General features: G+C 34.4%; 1 protein-coding gene across 3 annotated transcripts in view; it reads right to left on the bottom strand.

The window, feature by feature from the left end:
* Positions 1-22,918, bottom strand: part of Cadm2 (cell adhesion molecule 2) — a 1,093,192-nt gene that overhangs the window by 179,582 nt on the left and 890,692 nt on the right. For all 3 annotated transcript variants that reach the window (XM_045147799.1, XM_045147800.1, XM_004663295.2), the window contains 2 exons: positions 3,807-3,959; positions 1,642-1,779 (listed from right to left, as the gene is read on the bottom strand). In XM_045147799.1, coding sequence (XP_045003734.1) covers positions 1,642-1,779; positions 3,807-3,959 — 291 coding nt within the window. The remainder of the gene's footprint in view (positions 1-1,641; positions 1,780-3,806; positions 3,960-22,918) is intronic.

Below are 22,918 nucleotides of genomic sequence, written 5' to 3'. Positions count from 1 at the left end.
TCTTGACAAATAAGATAACTCTAGAAGCAAGATGAAAAATCTAAGTTGGGAAATCTCGACTAAGTATATCCCAGACGCAGGGTTAGGAAGGGTAGTAGTGAACCCTGCCAGAACACTGTCACACGATAACCTGAAAGTCCAGTGTAAGTTAGGTGAAGAAGCCACGTTAGTGCAGTAGGCAGAGTGTAAATCTCATTAACGTGAAACATTCCCAGTTTACCTCCTGTGCTTGTCAAAACTTGTCCAATGAGATGCATTTTTTTAAGTTTATGAATACGGCCATATTGGGATTAAACTATTAATAAAAATTATTTGGGGCAAAATTATAGAGTAACTAGGATAGGAAATAGTCAAAAATAATTACAGAGACAATAATCCAAAAATTTCCCCATAAAATAAGCAAATCTACCTGCTGAGTCAGCATGCCCACTACTGAGCATCAAATAATCTATTATGTAATATTAGGATTTAAAGTTAAAATGAAGGTTATGTTTGGCATCAGACTGTGTCATAGAAGTTTATCTTGACAATTATACTATGATCATGATACAAACAAATTGTTTAAACAATCATCATAAAGAATAATTAAGTTTAGATATTAATGTATTTGTGACATATGACCTAACATATCTGGAAATGGCGTTAAAAAAACACTGGAGAGATGGTTTATCAGGTAAGTTGCTAGCTTTCAAACCCTAAGGACTTATGTTCAACTCTTCAGGTCCCACATTATCCAGACATGCAAAGTTATGGAAGTGTGCAAGGTTGCACATGCGCACAAGGGTCATATATAGAGAGCACAATTGCAGTGGTTGGAGACCCACTCTTTCTTACTCTATCACTCTGGTTCTTGCTCTCATGCATTAAATAAATAAATAGGTAAACAAATAAATAAAAAGCCAGTCTGTTGGGCTTGCCTCAACACACACACACACACATGCACACACATATATACACACACACATACACATTTACACCATACTAGTTCTATCCATTTGATTCAATCATTGACTAATACCTCTCTTTTTTAAACTTATTCCCTCTTTAAAAATCTCAGTGTTTGTGTATATTTCTTTGTGTGTATTGTATGTATGTCTACACATGTATGTGAGAGATATTAAATGTGAATGCATGGAATAGATAAAATAGGCATTTACCTAACACAAGACATTATTTTGACTTTCATTGGGAATTACTAGAAACCAGACATTTATGTTTAGCTTTAATTTCTCTGAACTTTGTCATTCCAGAAAACTGTAAGTTGAGTAAATAATCAATGCCATTTTTTATTTATAAATTTTATGTACGAGTTCTGAAATAATAATTTCTTTTATGTACTGGTTTCTATTATCTAGACATCAATGTGCTTTTCCTGTATACTAATATGTGTATACTCTAGTTTTCTTATGATGTATATATTAAATTATAGAGTTTTTTCACATAAGAAGGGAAAGAAGCACACAGTGAGGATATTAATATACCTTCTAAAATTACCAGACTTTAGAAATGAGTGACTCTGGATCACTACATTTAATCAGTAAGCAATTTTGTGATCTAAAAAAATATATACAATGTTCTTTTTAAATTGTTGTACTCATTTTAGTGTAAGAGTTTAGATTTGGGTATTTGCCCATCCATTACCTTTAATTTCTTTGTCGTTTTTGAACCATCTTATATCAGCTGCAGGTTTACTGCCAGATGTTTTGCACGTCAGCTGCATTAAGTCTCCCTCCATAACTGGTGATGAAAAACCACTGATCTGAGGCTTTTCAGGAACACCTGAAAGAAGAATAATAAGATAAATAGCCATCAGTCTCCATATATGACACACATGTGTATGATAAAATGATGTTTTTTAGATATGTGCGCATATATGTATACATGTATATGTAGTATCCAGAATGTACATGTGAAATATAGGCAGCTCAAATTAGTTTTAAAATTAAATTGCAAAATTTCACCTGCAAAAATATTTTTTGTTAATCTTCAAAACAACCTTGCAAATAGCTTAAGAATTACCAAGTATAGCCATTTAGGAAGGTAGATTACACTGGGGCAAATCCATAAAATAAGTTTTCTGTTTTGACTACATCATGACCAAATTAAAATAGCACATTTGCTTTCTGATTATATAATTCTTAAGCCTTAGAAAGTATACTAACTGTACTTATTATAGGAGATTAAGTTTTAAATAAATTATTCATAAGTTCTTACACCTGTGCTGACATTTCTGATTGTTTTTTTAATAGAAAACATCTCTTAATGTTGTTTATATTAGACCTATAATTATAGTTTGGGAAAACATTTTGTGTGTTATTTTTAGCACTAACTACTATTACTACTATTTCTATTCCAAATAACAGAACAGAAAACCAACACATCAAAAAAGTACATGAGTGTTTTCAAAATCCGTTACCCCATATTTCTTGTCTTATTTTATTCACCTACCTTGGTAGAAGTTTACTAAGCATTCTTTTAATTATAGTTGGTAATAGATGCACTCTGAACCCTTTCTTATCATATGATTTAATTCAATTTTGAGAAGATTAAAATGAAAGAATTCCAGAAAGTTCCAGTATGAGAAACGCAAGGTAAAACAAGGGTAGAAGAGAAATAAATGCATTGCTATTAACTCACTAGTTGGTTTGTGTGTGAGTGTTCACCTTGGTAATATACTCTTCCTCTTTAAAAATTCTATGTCACACCACCACGATTCAATAAACCACATCTACAAGTCATTTCTCCTATGAGTCTTAGGTTGGCTCTTTTCAGAATCATACATCAACCTTAGGCAGTTGTTATCTTGAAACACACATTTCAGTGGGCATATTTTGTCCTAAGTGGCAAATACTTGAAGATTTTTATGCAATGGTTCCAGTGGGACTTGGAGTGACACATATTTCATATCCTATGCACAGAACCAATTCAGCAGCTCGATTAACTTTAATATTCCCACTACAAAGAATGGTATGCATTGGTTATTTTTAAATGCAACATTGTGCCGTTTATGTATTGAAAAAGAAAGGCAAGCTAGGACAAAAAAAAAAAATCAATCTTTAAATTTCTCAAACTTGTTCAGTACACAGGTGTGTTTCAATGAACTGCAGCGATTTTAGCTGATTGGGGCACCAGCGTCTGTGGAGTCGTGGAGCTCTGAGCTGTGGCTTTATTTCCTGTGAATCTCTGTGAATGTATTGCTTTTTCATGTCACTTTAACCTTTGGGAAAATGGTCCGATACTCAGAGAATAAAAGCACAAGGAAGCTACAAGCTGCATGCACAAGTGACATTATGTACTTCATTTAGGAATCTAGAAAATACAAATTTAAAAGAAAACGAGACACATGGAAATGTCAGGGCCATTTAAATGCACTAAAGTACAAAAGAAGGTCATTTCTGAAAGCCATGGGTTATTAGTGAAGTCCACGTTGTGTGATATACGATAGAATGAAGGAGCACACCTTACACATAAGGTGAACTCATTAAGCTCAGTATGCTGCCACTGTGTGCAAGAAATAGAATCTTACCATGTAACAATGGTTTTGATATAAAATTAATTAGAAACTGTTACTAGCTAAGGCATAAAATGGCTGCATGATTTATTTGTATCTCCCATTGTCTGTGTGCTAAATGATGGAAGCAACTAAGTGATTCTAGAACACCCTTTTTGTCATGCAGCAAAAAAGAAATTAAATGACAGAGACTCTTAAGCTCTTCAACATGTCTTTTCCCAGTGAACCAAGATGCTGTTGCAGTGTTTGTCTCTCTGGGTTTTACAACTACATGGTGTTAATCCCTTGCACTTACCCAGAACAGTGAGATAGGCCTTGGAAGTTTTGACAGGCATTGTAAATAAGGAGCAGGTGTACTGTCCTTCATCAGAGAGAGATACATCGCTGACACTGATACTCAATTCATGCCAAGAAGCGCGAACCAGCTCGATCCGATTGTCCCTTAAAGCTGCAAAGAGAAATGTTGAAAATATGAATAGCAATATTATAAACTGTGGTTGTTTTAAATGATGGATTTTCAATACTAATCAATTGACAATTTATTTGGTCATGCATACTACTTCCAGAAACAGTTTAAAAGAAGGTCCAAGCATATTTAAATGGTCTAATACATTTAAAAAAAAAAAACAAAAACCTCAAAGCACAGTTAGGAGCCCCTTAGATCATAAGTAACTTTAATGAGATTATCCAATCTAGTACTTTACTTTGCAAGAGGCAGGGGATGATGGTGCTGAAAATAGCTTTCTTTCACAAAGTCTTTTCATTGAAGGTCAACACCAAGAAAAAGTATGAAAACGACAGGTTTATTTCTGAGCACAAATAATTGGGGGACTATGACCGCTACAGGTCTTCCCAGCCAGCAACAAATTACATGGGCATATGAAAAATCCCCTGTAGGAGAGACATTTTTTGAACAATATTCAAATCTAAACTGACATGTAACAGAAAAGTATCTGTAAGCTACCTTATGATTATATTTGCTTGCATTGCTTGGTGTACTATGCTAACATATTCCCAGGTTAAAAATCTTTTCCTTCACAGACACTTGTTTTTCTAGAATGTCTCAGAATATTATAGAATTGTGCTCCCTCTGGACTCATCTTGGGGAATAATGAAAGTTAATTATGTGCAATAAGTTCTAACGTCAAGGTAGAAATAAATAAGAGTGTTCTGAAAGACAGTGAAAGAAAGAAGTGCTGGTTAAGGACACCAGTGTCTAAGGACTAATGCAAGAGGCTCCTCACCAACAGGAAAGATGATTCAGGTCCATGTTCTCCAAATCACACCTAGCAACATAATGTGGTCTCAAATGGGCATTCCAAGAACAATGTGAGAAGAGAATGAGACACCCACAGGAGCATGAAGAAGGAGTCTTACTGACAACAAACAACAGGAAGCATCACTTCATATGTAGTCTGAGCCTCTACTTTCCCATCTGGAGGCAATGTGTGCATTAGAAGCTAGAACAGTATAGAAGTGAGGTATTCCCTCAGCCAATTCAGCCCTGAGAGTGATTCTTCCCATGTACTAAGTATTTCTTCCCCTACCTAGAACAGCACACAGATCAAATAGGGATGTTTGTCTGGCTTCTGAGGTAGTATCCACAGAATCAGTGTGAGTCTGTGTGGAACTAGATAGATCACTTTGTCCAAATAACATCACATCATCTTCAAAATTGTTTTCACATATATAAACAATAAATACAAGCTGAGACCTGAGTGCTGTTAATCCTAAACAGACTGAATGATTCCTAAAATACACAATCACATAAACAAACGTAAAACCATCTAGCACCTAGAATGTTCCATAAATAATAGCTAAAGTAATTATGATATGACAAAATAAAAATCACTGGTTGGGGCTAAGGTAAAAGAGCTTACTGCACAAGCATGACTGCCTGAGTTTGATCCCTAACACTGAAATAAAAGGCTGGGCACGCCCACTACACATGCCTGTAGCCTGGGTATAGGGCTTGTGAGAGGATATTTGAGGTGAACTGTCCAGCTAATCTAATGGAAGCAGGGATGGATAAGTGTTCCAGTTGCAGGGAGAGACACTGTCCCAAGAAAATAAGGCAGAGGAGTGATAGTGATTGAGGAAGACACCCAACATCTACATCTGACTTTGCACTGATGTACAAGTTGTGTATGCATCTGCACACATGGATACATACACACACACTCACATCATGTATACTACACATACACCTCCCAAAGTCACCAACCAAACCAATTATAGTGAAATCATAATTTTAATGAAAATAATAGTCAACTAAAGCCAATGATATGTATCTGAGATTAGAATGATCTAACATAGATTTTCAGTCACAGTCATATAAACACATTTTAAGAATCAATTACTAACAATATTGAAATAAAAAAAATGTAGTTCAGTCAGAAAAATAAATTATTATCTGGGCATAGTGGCTCACATGCCTGAGAAACCTAAGGAGCCAGGTTGAATTCTCTAGGTACCATGTAAGCCAGATGCACATGTTTCTGGAGTGTATTTGCAGTAGCTAGAGGCTCTGTCACAGCCATTCTCTCTCTCTCTCTTCCCCTCTCTCTGTCTCTAATACATAAATAGAAATAAATCTTAAAATAAAAATCACAATAAGTATGTGACAACATTTAATTCACTACTAGGAAAAGCTACAGAAGGATACACCCAAACTGTAAATGAATCCATTTATACAATGTTTTCAAAAAAGAAAACTGTATCAGTGGAAGACAGATAAGTGGATGCCAAAGTCCATGTATAGAGGGCAGTGGGTGTGGGTGGAAGAGAATGGAATAAGGAATCCTTGTAGTAATGGACGATCTTGTATCGTGACTTCAGTGACAGACATATGAAATTAATCATGCAATAATGCACATATTCACATCCATAAAAAGACATACATGCACAAACAAAAATTTTAATATGTAAAACTTGGTAAAACTAGATCATATTATTAAACAATGTCAAAATCAGTTTATTCATTATAATATTATGTTGTAGATTTGCAAGGCATTAATTTGGTGGGGGTCACTCATTATTATTTCTAACAGCTACATATCAATCTATATATAACCTCAAATTTACAGGAATTTAGGTTAATTTTGTAGACTAGGGTAAAGGTTATGGCATCAAAACTTAAAAGTAGATACTTATTACAAAAAAGGATCTCAAATGCCAAATATTTTTTAAATTACCTGTCATTTCCTTATCTGCTTTGTAAGAGAAGTTTCCAGTTATGTAATATATAACTTTTGGGGGTGATTCCAACTTCCTTGATTTTGAACATCTTAAAGAATATATTGCCTGAATACTCAAATAACAAAAATCTAAATAATTATAGATCTTATAGATCCTTTGCTACCATGCTTTAATTTTAATTTATATAGATGTGTTACATGTAAATAGGGCTGAGTCTTATTTTTATTAATTATGAAAAATAAGGCAGGTCTCAATCTGGTTTTCTTTTTTTGTTTGTTTGTTTTGTTTTTATTTTTCGAGGTATGGTCTCACTCTAGTCCGGGATGACCTGGAACTCTCTATGTATTCTCAGGGTGTGGCCTTGAACTCATGGGGATCCTCCTACCTCTGCCTCCCAAGTGCTGGGATTAAAGGCATGCGCCACCATGCCTGGCTTTCAATATGTTTTTGTTTATAATTTCGTTAGACATACTATCCTCCTTCCTTCCCTCCCTCCCTTTCTTCCTTTCTCCTGTTAGCTTTTTATTTCTTCTTTTTTTTTTCTTTTTTCTCATGGTGGTTATCAAATATGGAGATTTAGTCCTTATTAAACAAGCACTCCACCTCACAACAGAACCCCTATCCACAGTACACATTTCTTAACAACTAATAGAACTATTTTATACTCTACGTTTTTATATGTCATAAGGCATACATTGAAAGGCCAGAAGAAAACACTTGGAGACAAACAGATTATTTGCAAATCAGCAACTCATGCTACCTTTATCATTTCTGAAAGCTATGACTATTTTATATAAATATAGTTCATGTTTATTTTACAAAAATACAGTAATTTAATATATCTAACTATTAAATATATGCATGTATATACACACAGATAAATATCACATATTTTTATAAAAGTAAAAGTTCCTACCATGGTTTTATGAAAATAAAACCTTATGTTTTCATTTACCCTAATACAGGTCTCAATGAAGATAAAGTTAAAATAATCAGCAAAGTGTGAGAAAAGAAATTTAATTTCCTTAAGCTGGAACTGTTTGTAGAAATAGTAAATCTGAATTTTTCAGTGCATATAAATATAAACCCTTTATAATTTAAATATTTTGCATGAAATAAACCTCAAAATATCAAATCAAAAACCGAGCTCATATCTATATGAGGTCAAGTTTCTCATTAATAATGACTAACACACTATATAATACCTTGACACTTTAAAAGATATTTTTATTTATCTGAAAGCAGATAGAGATAGGATGAAGAGAGACAGACAGAGAATGGGCACACCAGGGCCTCCATCTAGTGCAAACAAACTCCAGATGCATGCACCACTTTGTGCATCTGGCTTTACATGGACACTGGGGAATCAAAACCCAGTTGGCTAACAGATCACTCAGTGGAAGGGAACCCATAAGTGGAACTGAGAAAGAAGTCAGAATCATATCCAAAAAACAAGTTTGTTCTCCAATATCAACCTCCCACCAATCTTGTACCACAAAAGAACCTACACCCACTAAATTCTCTCTAAACTAATAATGGTTACCCCATTTATCCAGTGCTGACTTCGCTCTGGTTGGAGAATATGCTTCTCTTTTTCAGATGGATGCAGAGCCTGAGGACAGACTCATCCCATTACACCTCATCAAGGCCCCAGCTGAAACTAAGACTTATTGGAGAAACGAGCAATAGTGCTGCTTTCTTGGTGAACCTGGTACCAGTCAAAGGGTGAAGGAGATAGACACAGAGAACACTCAACTCCTACCAAACCAGATGTCCAAAGACACAGAGACTCCAAGACCTCATCATGGAAGTACACCTAAAATGAACCCAAAATGGCTCAGTGAAATTCATGGAAGAGGGGGCGGAAAGATTATTAGAGCATCAATTTGGGACATTATGCACAGAGACGTTGCTACTTCCCCATAACTGTCAGCTAACACCACAATGCAGGACCTACAATCCCCATGGGGATAACTGGAATCCCCAAAGAGGAAGGCCCCTTTGGTGGAGGTGGGGTACAGGGATGAGGGTAAGGATGGTACCAACATGTGCTGTTTACTACTGAGTATGTACATAACTAATAAAGGAAAACATGTAAATAACAAAACAAAACAAAAATCCAGTCTTTAGGCTTTGCAAGATAGAGCCTTAACTGCTAAGCTATCTCTCCAGTCCTATATTAACATTTGTAAAACATTTTTTTTTAACTTTGAAAACTAAAAACCTCGACCCTGAAAATCAGAATTCCAGAAATTTAAGTTTCATTAAATGTGTGAATCTGAAAAATTTTCTTAGATATTATTCACCTGTCTGCTGTGTGTTAGTTTGAAATTGCTATATGAGAATAAACATAAAATGAATATTAAATGCACAAATTCCCAAGATCTAAGTCATTGTCAAGAATTTTATTTCATACTTTTAATATTTTTGAGACAGGGTCTCACTCTGACTTATCCTGGAACTCACTCTGTAGACCAAGTTGCTTTTGAATTTGTGACAATCCTCCTGGCTGTGCCTCCTGCATGCTGGGTTTACAGGTATGCACCATCAGCAGGCCACTTTTTTGTTGTGTAAATTTCTCTGCTAGTTTATTTACAGTAAATAGAGATGCTTAATGAGGGTATCACTTGAATGTTTTGAATAAATTCTATTTCTACTGCATTAATCCTTTCCTACCATAAATACCTATGTTGTCTAAAGCTTACTTTCAAACAGCATATCAATTCTAAGAGAAAAAAAGGAAAGGCCTGCAGAAGTCCAAAGAGGGATTCACTATAACTGAATGGGTTCCCTGTGAACAGGAAGCTTGTCTCACTATCTCAGCACCCTATGCCAGCGCTATCTGCGCAGTAGGCATTCAGTAAGTACTATTGAACTGACACAGAGAACTAAATTCTGTCTATATATGATAAGAACAGAGTCAAAAAGAACTGAACGAGGAAGTCCTCTTCACTATCTCTCCACAGGATGCCCTGTGGGAAAAAGCTAAAAAAGGTGAAAAAAGTTCCCATTTAGATGTCATTGAGCATAAAGACCAGACACTAAGCAGATGTTTAACGTGGTGATAGTTCATTGAAAAAGTGATTTAAAACGCTAAGTAAGTGATCACTGAAAAATATTATTTTACCATGCATTTTTTCATTTGAACACAAACTGATAATTAATTAGTGACCAACATTATTATTTAACATTTCAGTATAGGAAGTCCAAACTATATATAAAGAATTATAATACTGTTATTTTTTTTTAAATTTTTTTTAATTGTTTATTTATTTATTTGAGAGCAACAGACAGAGAGAGAAAGAGGCAAACAGACAGAGAGAGAGAATGGGCGCGCCAGGGCCTCCAACCACTGCAAACGAACTCCAGATGCGTTGCGCCCCCTTGTGCATCTGGCTAAGGTGGGTCCTGGGTAGTTGAGCCTCGAACCGGGGTCCTTAGGCTTCACAGGCAAGCGCTTAACCGCTAAGCCATCTCTCCAGCCCAATACTGTTATTTAAATAAATTCAGTCCTTAAACACTTTACCTTTGAAAATGCAGGATGTTAATCATTGCATAATGTCCATTTCAGAATTAAATAACTATTTTACTTAACAGTATTTAAAATTTCTTTGTAGGAGTGAATAATTCAAAAGTAGAAATGAGCATTTGTAGAAAAGAACCAGTAAGAATTTCTAACACCTCAAGAAGATTAATAATGAACTAATAGGTTGAGTAAGGGATGGTAGGGTCAGGTCCCATCAGCTTTTAGGTGCCTGCAACTCACTGGCAAGGATATTAAATGGACCCAAAACCCCATTTTGGCAAATATAATTGTAGCTTCAAGTAAGAATTGACTAATGAGTGAGAATCTATTAATAGCACTGAGCTGTGCATAAAATTATTATCTTGATGTATCATTGGTTTCCAATTGTTCTTCAATTATTCAAGTATGTATTTAGGATTTGTATTTCCAAAATTAAAAAAAAAAAAATCTAAGAAAATTGCTGTATGAATTTTAGTCATGTTTTTTACCCATTATTAACTGAAGTTCCTAAGACATCTAGCAATTTTCATATACATTTTAAGTCAAATGTACTTAATGATAGTGATACTATTGACATTTTTGTCAATAGACATTGATGTACCTGGTAGTAGAGATACAGAGAATGTTCAGTGCCAACTCCAGCTGCAGTGAGTTTGAGAACTGTGGATCAATCCTCAGCCTCCACCAAGGGATGGGGACAGGGATGAGGAAAAAGAGGGTGCCAACACATGATGTATCCATACGAAATATGGTGTTAATAGTAATAATAATAAAGAGAAAAAGATTAAAATAAGAAAAGAAATAAAAAGAACATTCTAGTAATTTGTATATAATATGCTTACTGTTTTCCTTCTGTTAGTGGGGCTGGAGAAATGGTTGTGGTTAAGGCATTTGCCTACAGAGCCAACAGATCCCAGTTTGATTCTCCAGGACCCACATAAGCCAGATGTACATGAGGGTATGCCTCTGGAGTTTCATTGCAGTGGCTGGAGGCACTGGCACACCCATTCTCTCTCTCTCTCTCTCTCTCTCTCTCTCTCTCTCTCTCTCTCTGCCTCTTTCTTTCAAATAAATAAAATACGTTTTTTAAAAAGTTATTTACTTGTTGCATGAAACTTTTTGAATGTCTCTGAATAGATATCCAGTGAGAGGAAAATTCATTTCACATTTTAGAATGCTTAATTAAAAATACTTCAGTATATTATCACTAATAGACTATTAAGAGGCAGCAAGAAACTTTATTATTCTGACTTTTTTGTTTTTAGTTTATACATTGACATGAAATTTCTATAATCAAAGATTATATTATGTCTTTTTATATTGTCAAGAAAGTATAACATAGATCTTGGTATATAAATAAAAAAGGCAATTAGAAACTTAAGGAATTAAACTGAATATGTGGATTATCAATATTTTGTGAAATTCTTCTAAAGTTTTATATATTCACATATTAGAATTGTCATTGTCAGAAAATGTATAGTGAATACTTTTATTATTATAATTCTCTGTGTATTAAATCAAAGATTAAAGGGAATATATCAGAACAACAATCACTTCAAGAAGTCTATTGCATTCTCAGTGTTGATCTAATCATTGCCACTAAAGCAGCATCCTCAGGGATACTCATCAAAACAATCATAGCCCACATGTAAAGTTTCTGAAATGTATTTAATAGGTAACTACTTAGGATAACTCTTGTTATACCTTACACATAGGATCTTGAGATTTGTCATGTTAAAATGTACCTCTAAAGCCAGGCGTGGTGGCACACACCTTTAATCCAGCACTCAGGAGGCAAAGGCAGCAGGACCGCCATGAGTTCGAGACCACCCTGAGAATACATAGTTAATTCCAGGTCAGCCTTGACCAGAGTGAGACTCTACCTCGAAAAACAAAACAAAGTGAAATTAAAAGAAAATATACCTCTAAATATGAGAGAGGAGTTAAGATGGAAATCTAACCCCTCATATTCCTATTATCAGAGTTATTATATTTGTTGATAGTTCAATGGTCTTCACTGATATATTAATATGTTTCTGTCTTTGTAATGAAACTCCAGTGCTTTAGCTAAAACATACATATAGTATGAAAGATCAAGCAAGTGAATCATTTTCTATTTTGTTTTGAAAGTCACACAACATAAAACAATCTAAATCAATCTTTCAGAAAATTGGTTAAAATGAAAAACAAACATTTCTTCAAAGCTGCCCTTTTGGTACCCTGAGTTTTAGGTTAGGCTGAATCCTGACTGAAACCATAGGAAATGAAGTTTGAGATTAGAAATGTGAACTCAACCCATGCCATACATCTGGAAAGTGTAGCTATTCGAAGGAAGATATTTAATGACGGAATACCCCCTCTTTTTTTGTTTTTTTAACTGTCAGCTTTTCTCATTGCAGATATTTAAATGACAAAAATTCACTACTTATCTAATGCTTGTAATCAATCATTAGAATATGTTTGAAAAGAAAAAAAAAACATACTTCACATCCAAAATACACTATTTTTATTAATGTAGAAAAGTGGAATATGGGGCTAGAAAAATTGCTTAGTGGTTAAGGCCCTTTCCTGCAAAGCTAAAGCACCACGGTTCAGTTCCCTAGAACCATGTAAGCCAGATGCACAAGATGGCACATGCATCTGGAGTTCGTTTGCAGAAGCTGGAGGCTCTGGTGTGCCTATTTTCTCTCTCTTTCTCTGCTTCTCTCTCAAATAAATAAATGAAAATTTTAAAATCTAAGAAAAGTTTAATATGTTTGAGGAATGAATATCAAAACCTTGCTATTTTCTATTTTGCAGGCTTCTTACCTTGTTGAATGCTGGCCTCCCAGTGTCTGTCTGCCTCATAACCCTTCTAAAGAAACCCATCCACTCTCTTATACAATTAAATTCCTGAAGCTCTGAGCATAAACTAAATCCATCTATAAAATATTATCTCTCCTACAAGATAATATTTAAGCTACTTGCCATATAACATGAGGCCATGGAAATGAGAAAAATGTGTAATTTCTTTTATTGTTTCCCTATCCCTCTTCAAACTGTCTTACTATTTATAAACATATGCACATTTGGTCAATTTTGGTGAAAATAATACTTCTTTACCAAAGACATATATTCTTTCTGCATGTTCCCAGGTTATACTTATCTTTCAAGTTAATAAGCATATTCCTTTCTTGATAAATCATTCCATGCTATCCACTTTAAAGCACATTCAAATCTTTAAGTCCCCAGGGAGACAATTATGCAATGGAGATAAGTAATTACTTATGATGACCACAATATGTTCAAGGTGAGCCTTAGCTATGCATATTTTGCCTTATGACATCGCAATCTCCCAGAGAATCTTAGATGTTTATGAGTCTTTTTCCAACTGCCTAGAGTAATTAGCATGGCTTTCTAAATACAATTCCCAGTCTCTCCACTTAATAAGTGAAGGAATAAATAAGAGGCAGTAGTGATGAATAAATAAAATGGCAATGTCATCTGTGAATAATCTCATTGATTTGGTAAGTAAAAAAATCTCTAGGATAGTTATTATATTGAAACATGATTTCCTGTATGCTTTTGGTTATTAGGTTCTGAATCTTTGACTTTTTAAAAAATTATTTGATAGAGAGAAAAACAAAGGCAGATGGAGAGAGAATGGGCAGGGTCTCTAGCCACTGCAAAGAAACTCCAGATCCATGTGCCACCTTGTGCTTCTGGCTTTAGGTTGGTATTCAGAAATCAAATCTGGGCTGGAGAGATGGTGTAGCAGTTAAGCGCTTGCCTGTGAAGCCTACAGATCCCGGTTCGAGGCTCGGTTCCCCAGGTCCCACGTTAGCCAGATGCACAAGGGGCGCACGCATCTGGAGTTCGTTTGCAGAGGCTGGAAGCCCTGGCGCGCCCATTCTCTCTCTCTCCCTCTGTATGTCTTTCTCTCTGTGTCTGTCGCTCTCAAATAAATAAATAAAATTTTAAAAAAAAGTAATTTTTAAAAAAAAAAAGAAATCAAATCTGGGTCCTTTCATTTTGCAAGAAAGTGCCTTAACTGCTAAGATAGCTCTCTATCTACAATCTTTCTACCTCCAATCTCAGAATCTCCAATTTTTAGTTTTAGTACCAAATGTATTAATAGACATCACAATAAAAACAAGATATATTTCCATAAAATCTATCCCAAGCCCTCATTTTTAAAACTTTGTTATAAATAAATTCCCAATAGCTAAACAACATTTTTTTATCTAACTATAAATATTAGTAACATTTCATTCCATTCCTATCTTTTATAGAAGTATGTACTTACTGGCATTTGAAATCCATGGATTCAATGTTTTAAACTTATTCCTCTTAACAATAATAAATAGGCCTGTCTTATTCCTACTTTGTTAATGCCTTGTAACAAGAAACTCTATAAGGATTATCTTTAATCTTCTTGATTAAACCACATTGATCAGGTTTTATTAAACTTTTTCTAATCATGATCACTTCTCAAAGAAAGTTTTTATGCAGCTAAGTCTACTAAGTATGTAAATTTGGTATAGAAAACAAACATTCATTGAAAAGTCATAAAGCAATTTATTTTAAAACATTTCTTTGACATATATAAATTTATCAGTTGTTAAAGATAACAGCAAACTTGTATACTCATGAAAAGGATGTGCTGATTCAATTTTCTATAAAGTTTAAGTCCTATCTGAATATTTGATATTAAAGGATGGATGGAATCTTTGATGTCTGTCAGATCTAGTCAATATTTTGATAATGTAACAATCAATGTTGAGAATGGCACATTGCAATTATATAGCATAAAGGTATAGATTTATTCTCATGGAACCCTAAAACGAAATTCATTTAATGATACTCATGCCAGCAACTCAAATGGAAAGTTGTAAATCCAAACATTTGAACACACCACAATCCAAAGATATATTAATTTGATAGTTACATACCATGGAGGAATTGGAGGAACATACTAGAAGTCTTGTTTTCCCTAATTAAAGGAGCATGTTTCTATAACAGCAGAAAACTTTATGTGCACAGTAAAAACACTGCAAGCCATGGTGATGCAATAGACTTCTATGTGAACTGAGCTGTTTAAGCAGTTTTTGTTGGCTTTGTGAGACATGACAGCAAGTGCCAAGTCACATGCCATGTGTTCAGAACCAAAGCTTCAGGGAAGTTGCACTGTGTAACCCTGGCAAGTGGTGCCAAAACACCACAGACTCGCTAAGTGTTTGATTTTGCATTAATTTTTCATTGTTGCAGGTTGTAGTTATCATCATATTGCTGGAATTTAAAGAAAAGGATCATAAGCAGCTGAAAGGAGGAAAGGAATTATTTTGGCTTACAGTCTCAAGGGAAAGCTTCATGATGGCATGTGAAACAGGGTAGAACAGAGATTGGACATAACCCACATGCCAACATTATGTGGACAGCAGCTACAGGACAGTGAGCCCACTAACATTGTCTAGCTAAGTCTAAGAAATTTCAAGGGCTAACCTCAGCAAAACAACTTCTCCAGCAATGCCCCACATCTTAAATTTCCACCAGATGGGAGCCAAACATTCAAACCAGATGAGTTTATGGAGGATCATCTGATTCAAGCCACCACATTGCATTTGCAGAAAATACTTACTATTTCCATTTTTTTTGAGAACATACACTTGAATTGTTAAGTTCATTGTGCAAGTCAGTACACACTGTGGAAACATGAGTGACACAGTCGCCTTTTTAAACTTGTGACTGTAAAAATCCTGTGAGGGGGATAATGCCTGAGGAAGAAAGTATCAGGCATGTGAATGGCAGAGACTTACAAGTGAAGATATCACTTTCTTTCACCTACTTAAAGGGAGGCCTGAGCATACCCAAGAAGGGAAAATGTTTGAGAGCACTGAAAGTTTGCAACAGGCAACTGGGAAGCAATTTTTATAACTACACTGATCTGACATTTTCTATATGCATCATAAGGGAGCCAGCTATAAAGAAATAGAGTAAAAGGAAACTTTTCTCTAAAATAATCATAATTGGGGATACTTTCATATCCAATTCAATTATATTTAATATGTGGAAAATGTGAATCCATTGTTTAATGAATATGCTTTCATTAACATCAGCTTGTTTTCTACGCAGAAGACATGTCTACATGAACAACACCATTGTTCTTTTTTGCTTTTTTTCAAGATTCTACTTTATGTGAGACAAAGAGAGAAAGAAAAAGACTTAGAATTAGCACACCAGGGCCTCCAGCCACTACAAACGAACTCCAGAGGCATGTGCCACATGTGCACCTGGCTTATGTGGGGCCTGGAGAATTGTAGCAGGGTCCTTAGGCTTTGCATGCAAGTGCCTTAACCACTAAGCCATCTCTGTAGCCCCATTGTTCCTTTCTATCAATGGTGTCATCCTGTAATTCTGAGAAGCAGCCTAGTGTTAGAAGATGGAAAGAGAATTATTGTTTATGAAGTATTAAATTATAATTATACTTTAGCAATTTTTTGAGCAACAATTTAATTCTAATTGTGTGCATGCATGTATATATGCATGTATTTGCATGTATATTATCAACTTGAATATATATATATATATATATATATATATATATGAAAAGTAGCATGTAATATTCATCATAATTTTCTATCAAATGAACACAATTAAAATACCTCTTTCTCCTAGGATTCATCACCCTGGCAGGAAGAACACAATTTCAGGAAGAAGCAAATGTATATCTTAATAATTAGCTTAGAATCTCAAATCATATAACCAATCTTGAGCAATTTCAGAAAAAGCATCATTATACAGTAAGTATTTAGATGTATCACATCTAGCAGTACACATACTCACATATTATATGCATATAGCTTTGATGTACCAAATATCTCTTGAGTCAAGTTATTCTATTTGCCCAATATTTTTCACAAAATAAAATTAAATGAACTACACTTCTATTAATGGTGCATTTCTCTCATGTAAAAAATTATTTTGGAGCGGGGCGTGGTGGCGCACGCCTTTAATCCCAGCACTTGGGAGGCAGAGGTAGGAGGATCACCGTGAGTTTGAGGCCACCCTGAGACTCCATAGTGAATTCCAGGTCAGCTTGGGCTAGAGTGAAACCCTACCTCGAAAAAAAAAAAATTATTTTGGAAGCTATATCAGTATATCATTGGTGAATGGCATGAAAATATAATAGCATGTTGATAAAATTCTGAATGAAAATGTATAAACATTGAGCTGTCTGCTGACTTCATACAATGATCTTCTGAAGAAATGGAATTTGTGTATTAATATTAATAAAATATCAATAAAAATTTTGAGATAAATTAGGAAAATACAATGCTGACAACTTTAGTTTTAGGTTTTTTTTTTTTTTAAAGCCTTGAGGGTTATATAACTCTTGAATATCAAATATCACTTACTCATACCAGATGCCCAAATATGCAAAAGTTAAGTTTGGCGAAGGAAAAGAAAAACCATTTAGTGGAAGCCTTTCCTTAAAAGGAGTACTTTCTGTATATGACTTGTTGCATTTAGCATGTATCTCTTCTAGGGTAAATATTAATGATTCATTAGGGAACACATCCAGCAAAATTAAATAGCTACAAAATTCTATAACATATATTAGGATATTTTCTAGAGGAAAAAACAAGCATTTACTTTTATTTGCGAGGAATTTTATTTTATTTGCAAGAAATAACCTTACAAATAAAAGATCATTTATACAGCACTTGAGATTTCAGAACTACATTTTTCTACATATGTGTCACATTACTTGTTATTTTCCTTGAGAAAATGTTTACAAAATTCAACACACTTTGAGACATGGCACACTTCACTTTGAGTCTGGGTTCATAGAAAAACAATATGGTGCAATGCTTGAACTGAAGAGTTTTTAAGTACTCATTTTTTCCAATAAAGAAATACAATATAGTAGTCTTGTCACAGAGACAAGATACTATTTTTTGCATCTAAATATAAAAGTACCATAAGTAACCAAGTGCTATAACTCTCATATCACGATTACTAAACGGGAAAGAGGATGATTTGTCATGCTATAATAGTTCACTTGTTTGGTGTTTTTTTTTTTTTTTTTTTTTTGTCTTTTTATGATTTTGTCTTTTTTTTTTTTTTTTTTTTTTTTTTTCTGGTGCTGAGGACCGAACCCAGGGCCTTGTGCTTGCTAGGCAAGTGCTCATCCACTGAGCTAAATCCCCAACCCCATTGTCATGCTATAATAGAAATACATATAAAGCATTAGAATAGAAATGAAAAACATCTGTTTTCATTATACAAAGAAATGACTTCCTGGAGTTTGTAACTTGTTGCTTTATGGCACTTTCCATTCTCTAAGAGCCTTAAACTGATGTTTACAACATATGAAGGTAAAATAACCTCAGAGATTTCCTGTGTATGATTGTAATAGCTGTAAAAATGCACCTCCTACATATGAAGTCTGATTAATGTTTCTAATTTTGCCTTCATTAATGGGAAACCATATATATCAGATAAATAAAACAATAAAATTTTACAGTTCATAAATTCTTATAGTGAACATTGCAATCTAGGTACATGCTATAGAGATAAGAAAATAATTTTGGTCATTTTTATGTTTTCCAAATTCAGGAACTATCATAAAGGGTACCAAAGGAATCAGATTTGTTAATTGTCCCTAATTTCTATGAAGTGTGAGTAACAGTTTTCATTCACAATTTATATTTTTGAATGAAGCTTCTACCAGTTAGTGACTGTTGACTGTATTCCCTCCCTTCAGTGTTTCTACCTCTTTGAAATTCTTTTCTCTGGATGAAAAGAGAATTCAAATCTTTCACCAATAAAATATTATCTGTGCAAAATCAGAAAGTCACTGATCATGAATACTGTTTCTAAAATATATTCTTGGGTTCAAAGAGAAAGTAGAAAATCTCAGAGCAATACAAGTTTTATAAACCATAGCATACTGTGCTGAATTTCAAGAATTGTATGCCATTTTCTATGAATCATTCCATTAAAATGCTTACATTTTCTGTTTTACACTAAATTTAATTACTTTATTTACATTATTAAAGTCTAATTAACATTAAATTACTTGCTAACTTTTGAAATTTAGCACTATGAAAAATATGGCATGCAAATTTCAATTATACCACATTTTATCTAAATGAAGATAAATTTGGTAATGAAACATAGGACAAGAATTATCTATTTAGTTTTCCTTGTGTCTGTGGTGTGGTGTATGGTATGTGTGAATTGGGTGTGTGCATGTGTTTGTACATCAGGGGAACCCCAGGATCTCATCTATAGTGGGAGGTGCGGAACATTAGATGTCCTACTCCATCACTTCTTTGCTCTTCTGAGCATGATTCCTCTTTGATCTGGAATCTCCTACTGATATGTGGGCTTATTGTTTTTCTTTTACTGCAAGCTCACATGATTATCTGGTCTTTGTTTTGCTACAGGGCTGAATTTATAGTTACTTGTGTTTACGTGGGTTCTGGAGATGCAAATTCCAGTGGTTCAAGCCCCTTAGGCTTCATGTGTGTAGGAAGTGCACCTAACTACTAAGCTATTTCTTTAGCCCAGGGAAAGATTTCTTAATATGTCATTACAACTAAAATATAAAATTTAGAAAACCTAAGCACCACCATGTAAGCATTTATATTTTTTATGATATATATTATTTATATCATGAATAAATATTAAAAAATTATTTAAAATAATGACATGTATAATCAAATATTTGCATATGCAAGTAATAAAAGTGTAATGGGAAATTTAAGAGAGTAAAAGACAAAAGGCCAATATATGACTACATAAGTGTAAAGTTGTGTACCAAAGAACACATGATAAACTGATAGAAGCAAGTCTTCTAAGGCATTTGAGAATGGTTATATTAAAGCAGCTTTTTAAAATGGTCACACAATACTTATAGAAAAATATAAATCAAATTAGACATACCACATGGGATTTGTTATAAAAGAACATATTGTATTTTATTGCCTTAAATATAATATTTCAGCAGTAGTGTTGAATCCCTACTTTGTATCTGGGATGAAATAAGATGTACTGTGGAGGTAGTTTCTGAAGTGCATAGGGAAAGCTCTGAGAAAACACTACTCTAACTAATTCTCAAGAGCAAAATCCAGACTAATGTGTACTGTTTCAAAGTTTCCTGTTTGCCTTTTCTGTCTTTTCCTATGAAGCTTAGGAGTCCAGCATTTGAACTTCATAGGCCTTTGGATTCTCAGGCAGCTCAACATCCAACCCACCCTGAGCAAAAAGTCTTAGCCTTTCAATGGAGAAGAGAGTAAGAAAAATCTGTTTTAGAAACAATTTAATACCAAACTATCCCCAAGTGAAATTCACAATGTATTGAGAACACTATGCAAACATTTTCTGGAATTTATCAACTAGACAGATGAAGAAACAGTAAAACAGCCTTCTATTCAGGGTGCATGATTCCAACCTAGAGCAGATGACTAACAACTTTGTGTTTAGTAGAGAAGTAGGACTTGACAAGCCTAATTGAAGGTTATTGCAAAGATGCAGACATCATTGTAGAAATACTTAGATCATAATGACAATGATGAGAATGACAGAATACTGCTGATTGGATGAAAACATGTATCTTCCATTATCTGAAGAAAATGTGGTAGTCTGATTCAGGTGTCCTGCATAAACTTAGGTGTTCTGAATTGTAGGTTTCCAGCTGATGGCAATTTGGGAATTAAGGCCTCCTGGAGGCAGTGCATAGTTGGGGGCAGACTTTTGGGTGTTATAGCCAACTTCCTGTTGCCAATGTTTGGCACACTCTACTGTTGTTGTTTTCCATCTGATTTTGGCCAGAAGGTAATATCCACCCTCTGCTCATGCCATCGTTTCCCCTGGCATCATGGAACTTCCCCTCAAGTTTGTAAGCCAAAATAAAGCCCCCTTTCCCCACAAGCTGCTCTTGGTTGGGTGTTTTCTGCCAGCAATGTGAACCTGACTGCAACACATAGATTTTCCAACTTTTATCTTTACAGTACCATATTGGAACAGATACTAACACTACATTTTTTTCTTCTTTTACTCCCCTGCTCCCTTCCTCTCACTGTCACTCAAGTTGGCCACAAATCCTTGCTTTAGTTGCTCCAAGGAGCTAGGTCTTAAAATTCTAGGGTTACTCCTTTTGCAATGATAAATTCCCAAACCAAAGACAGGTGAGGTAACTTTCCCAAAGTCACATGGCTAGCTTATATGTGAGAACATATGAGCATTCAGACAGGCTGATTGTAAAACGTATGATCTCTCTGAAATATTTATACTTAGGTCACTTTCTATTTAATACTTACTAAAGCTGACAATCATTTTTTAGCATGTCTTTGAAAGTTTTGCATTGAAAATCACCATTAATACCAATGACACAACTAGTCATGGGTGGCTTGGGAATTGAACTCTGGTTGATAGTTCAGCTTTGCAAGCAAGTTCCTTTTATACCTGAGCCATCTTGCCGGATCCCAGTATGATGACATCTTAATCAAGAAGCTAAATATCTGACTTAAAAATATATGATCAAGAGAGATGGCTTAGTGGATAAGGCACTTGCCTATAAAGCTAAAGGACCCAAGTTCAATTCCCAAAGACACACATAAGCAGATGCATAAGGGCTTACATATGTCTGGAGTTTGTTTGCAGCAGTTGGAGGTCCTGGTGCACCTATTCTCTCTCTCAAATAAATAAATAAAATATGATATTATATATATATATATATATATATATATATATATACATAAAATCATACTTTTGACATCTGAAACATAACTTGAAAAAAAATATGATTTCATTCCTAAAAATAAATAGTAATATCAGAATGCTTAAAGCAATCATTAAAATAGAGGAGGTAATAAATTTGTCTTAAAATGATTTTAGTTCATTTAAAAGCAGGCTCGTTACTTCTTGTTGATGGAATTCATTAATATTTACAAAGGAATTTTACAAACTAGAGAATTTCAAGTTCTTACTGATTTGAAAACAACCATACTTCCCTTTCCTAATAAACTTTAGACCTTTTAGTCGTATGAGCTTAGTTTTATTGAAGCAAAACCATGTAAGCTAAATGAGATCTGAGCTGGGTGGTACTACATTCTTTTCCAAAAAGTTCACATTTCTCAAGTAAAGAGGGGGCAGAGGCTAGAACCAGGAGTGATTTGATAACAATATACCAGGAGTTCTGGAGTGGTATAGAACTCTGTTATCAATGTCTAGGAGCCCAAAAAAATTAGGGGAATTGAGACTTTTGTTGAGATCTTGACAGGACCCTTTCATACTACATTGGGGTTTTGTAAGAAATGACACATTCAAGTGCTATCAAATTGTAGAATAAGCAAATTTGGGGATAATAGGCACATCTCTTTAATTAACAGTGATTTTGCATAAATTTCACCTTATTCAAGAAAAAAAATATATAGAAGATAAATTTTCAAAAGAAAACAACTAAAAGCAATTACGATAAGAAAAAAAATTGGGTACTGCATTTCATATTTAAATCCAGGAGATAATTTGCCAGTGACAGTAATGTAACCCGAATTAGAGAAGGAATAAGAGCAATACATAAAATTCACTTCAGGGCTGAATTTTTTTAATTTTTTAAAATTTTTTTAATTTTTATTAACATTTTTCAAGATTATAAAACTATCCCATGGTAAATCCCTCCCTCCCTCCCCCAACAC

Source organism: Jaculus jaculus, chromosome 4 (assembly GCF_020740685.1).
Source record: "Jaculus jaculus isolate mJacJac1 chromosome 4, mJacJac1.mat.Y.cur, whole genome shotgun sequence".
In the NCBI taxonomy this organism is placed as follows: domain Eukaryota; kingdom Metazoa; phylum Chordata; class Mammalia; order Rodentia; family Dipodidae; genus Jaculus; species Jaculus jaculus.
The sequence above is the reverse complement of the archived record's forward strand: the minus strand, read 5'-3'. Positions and strand labels throughout refer to the sequence as shown.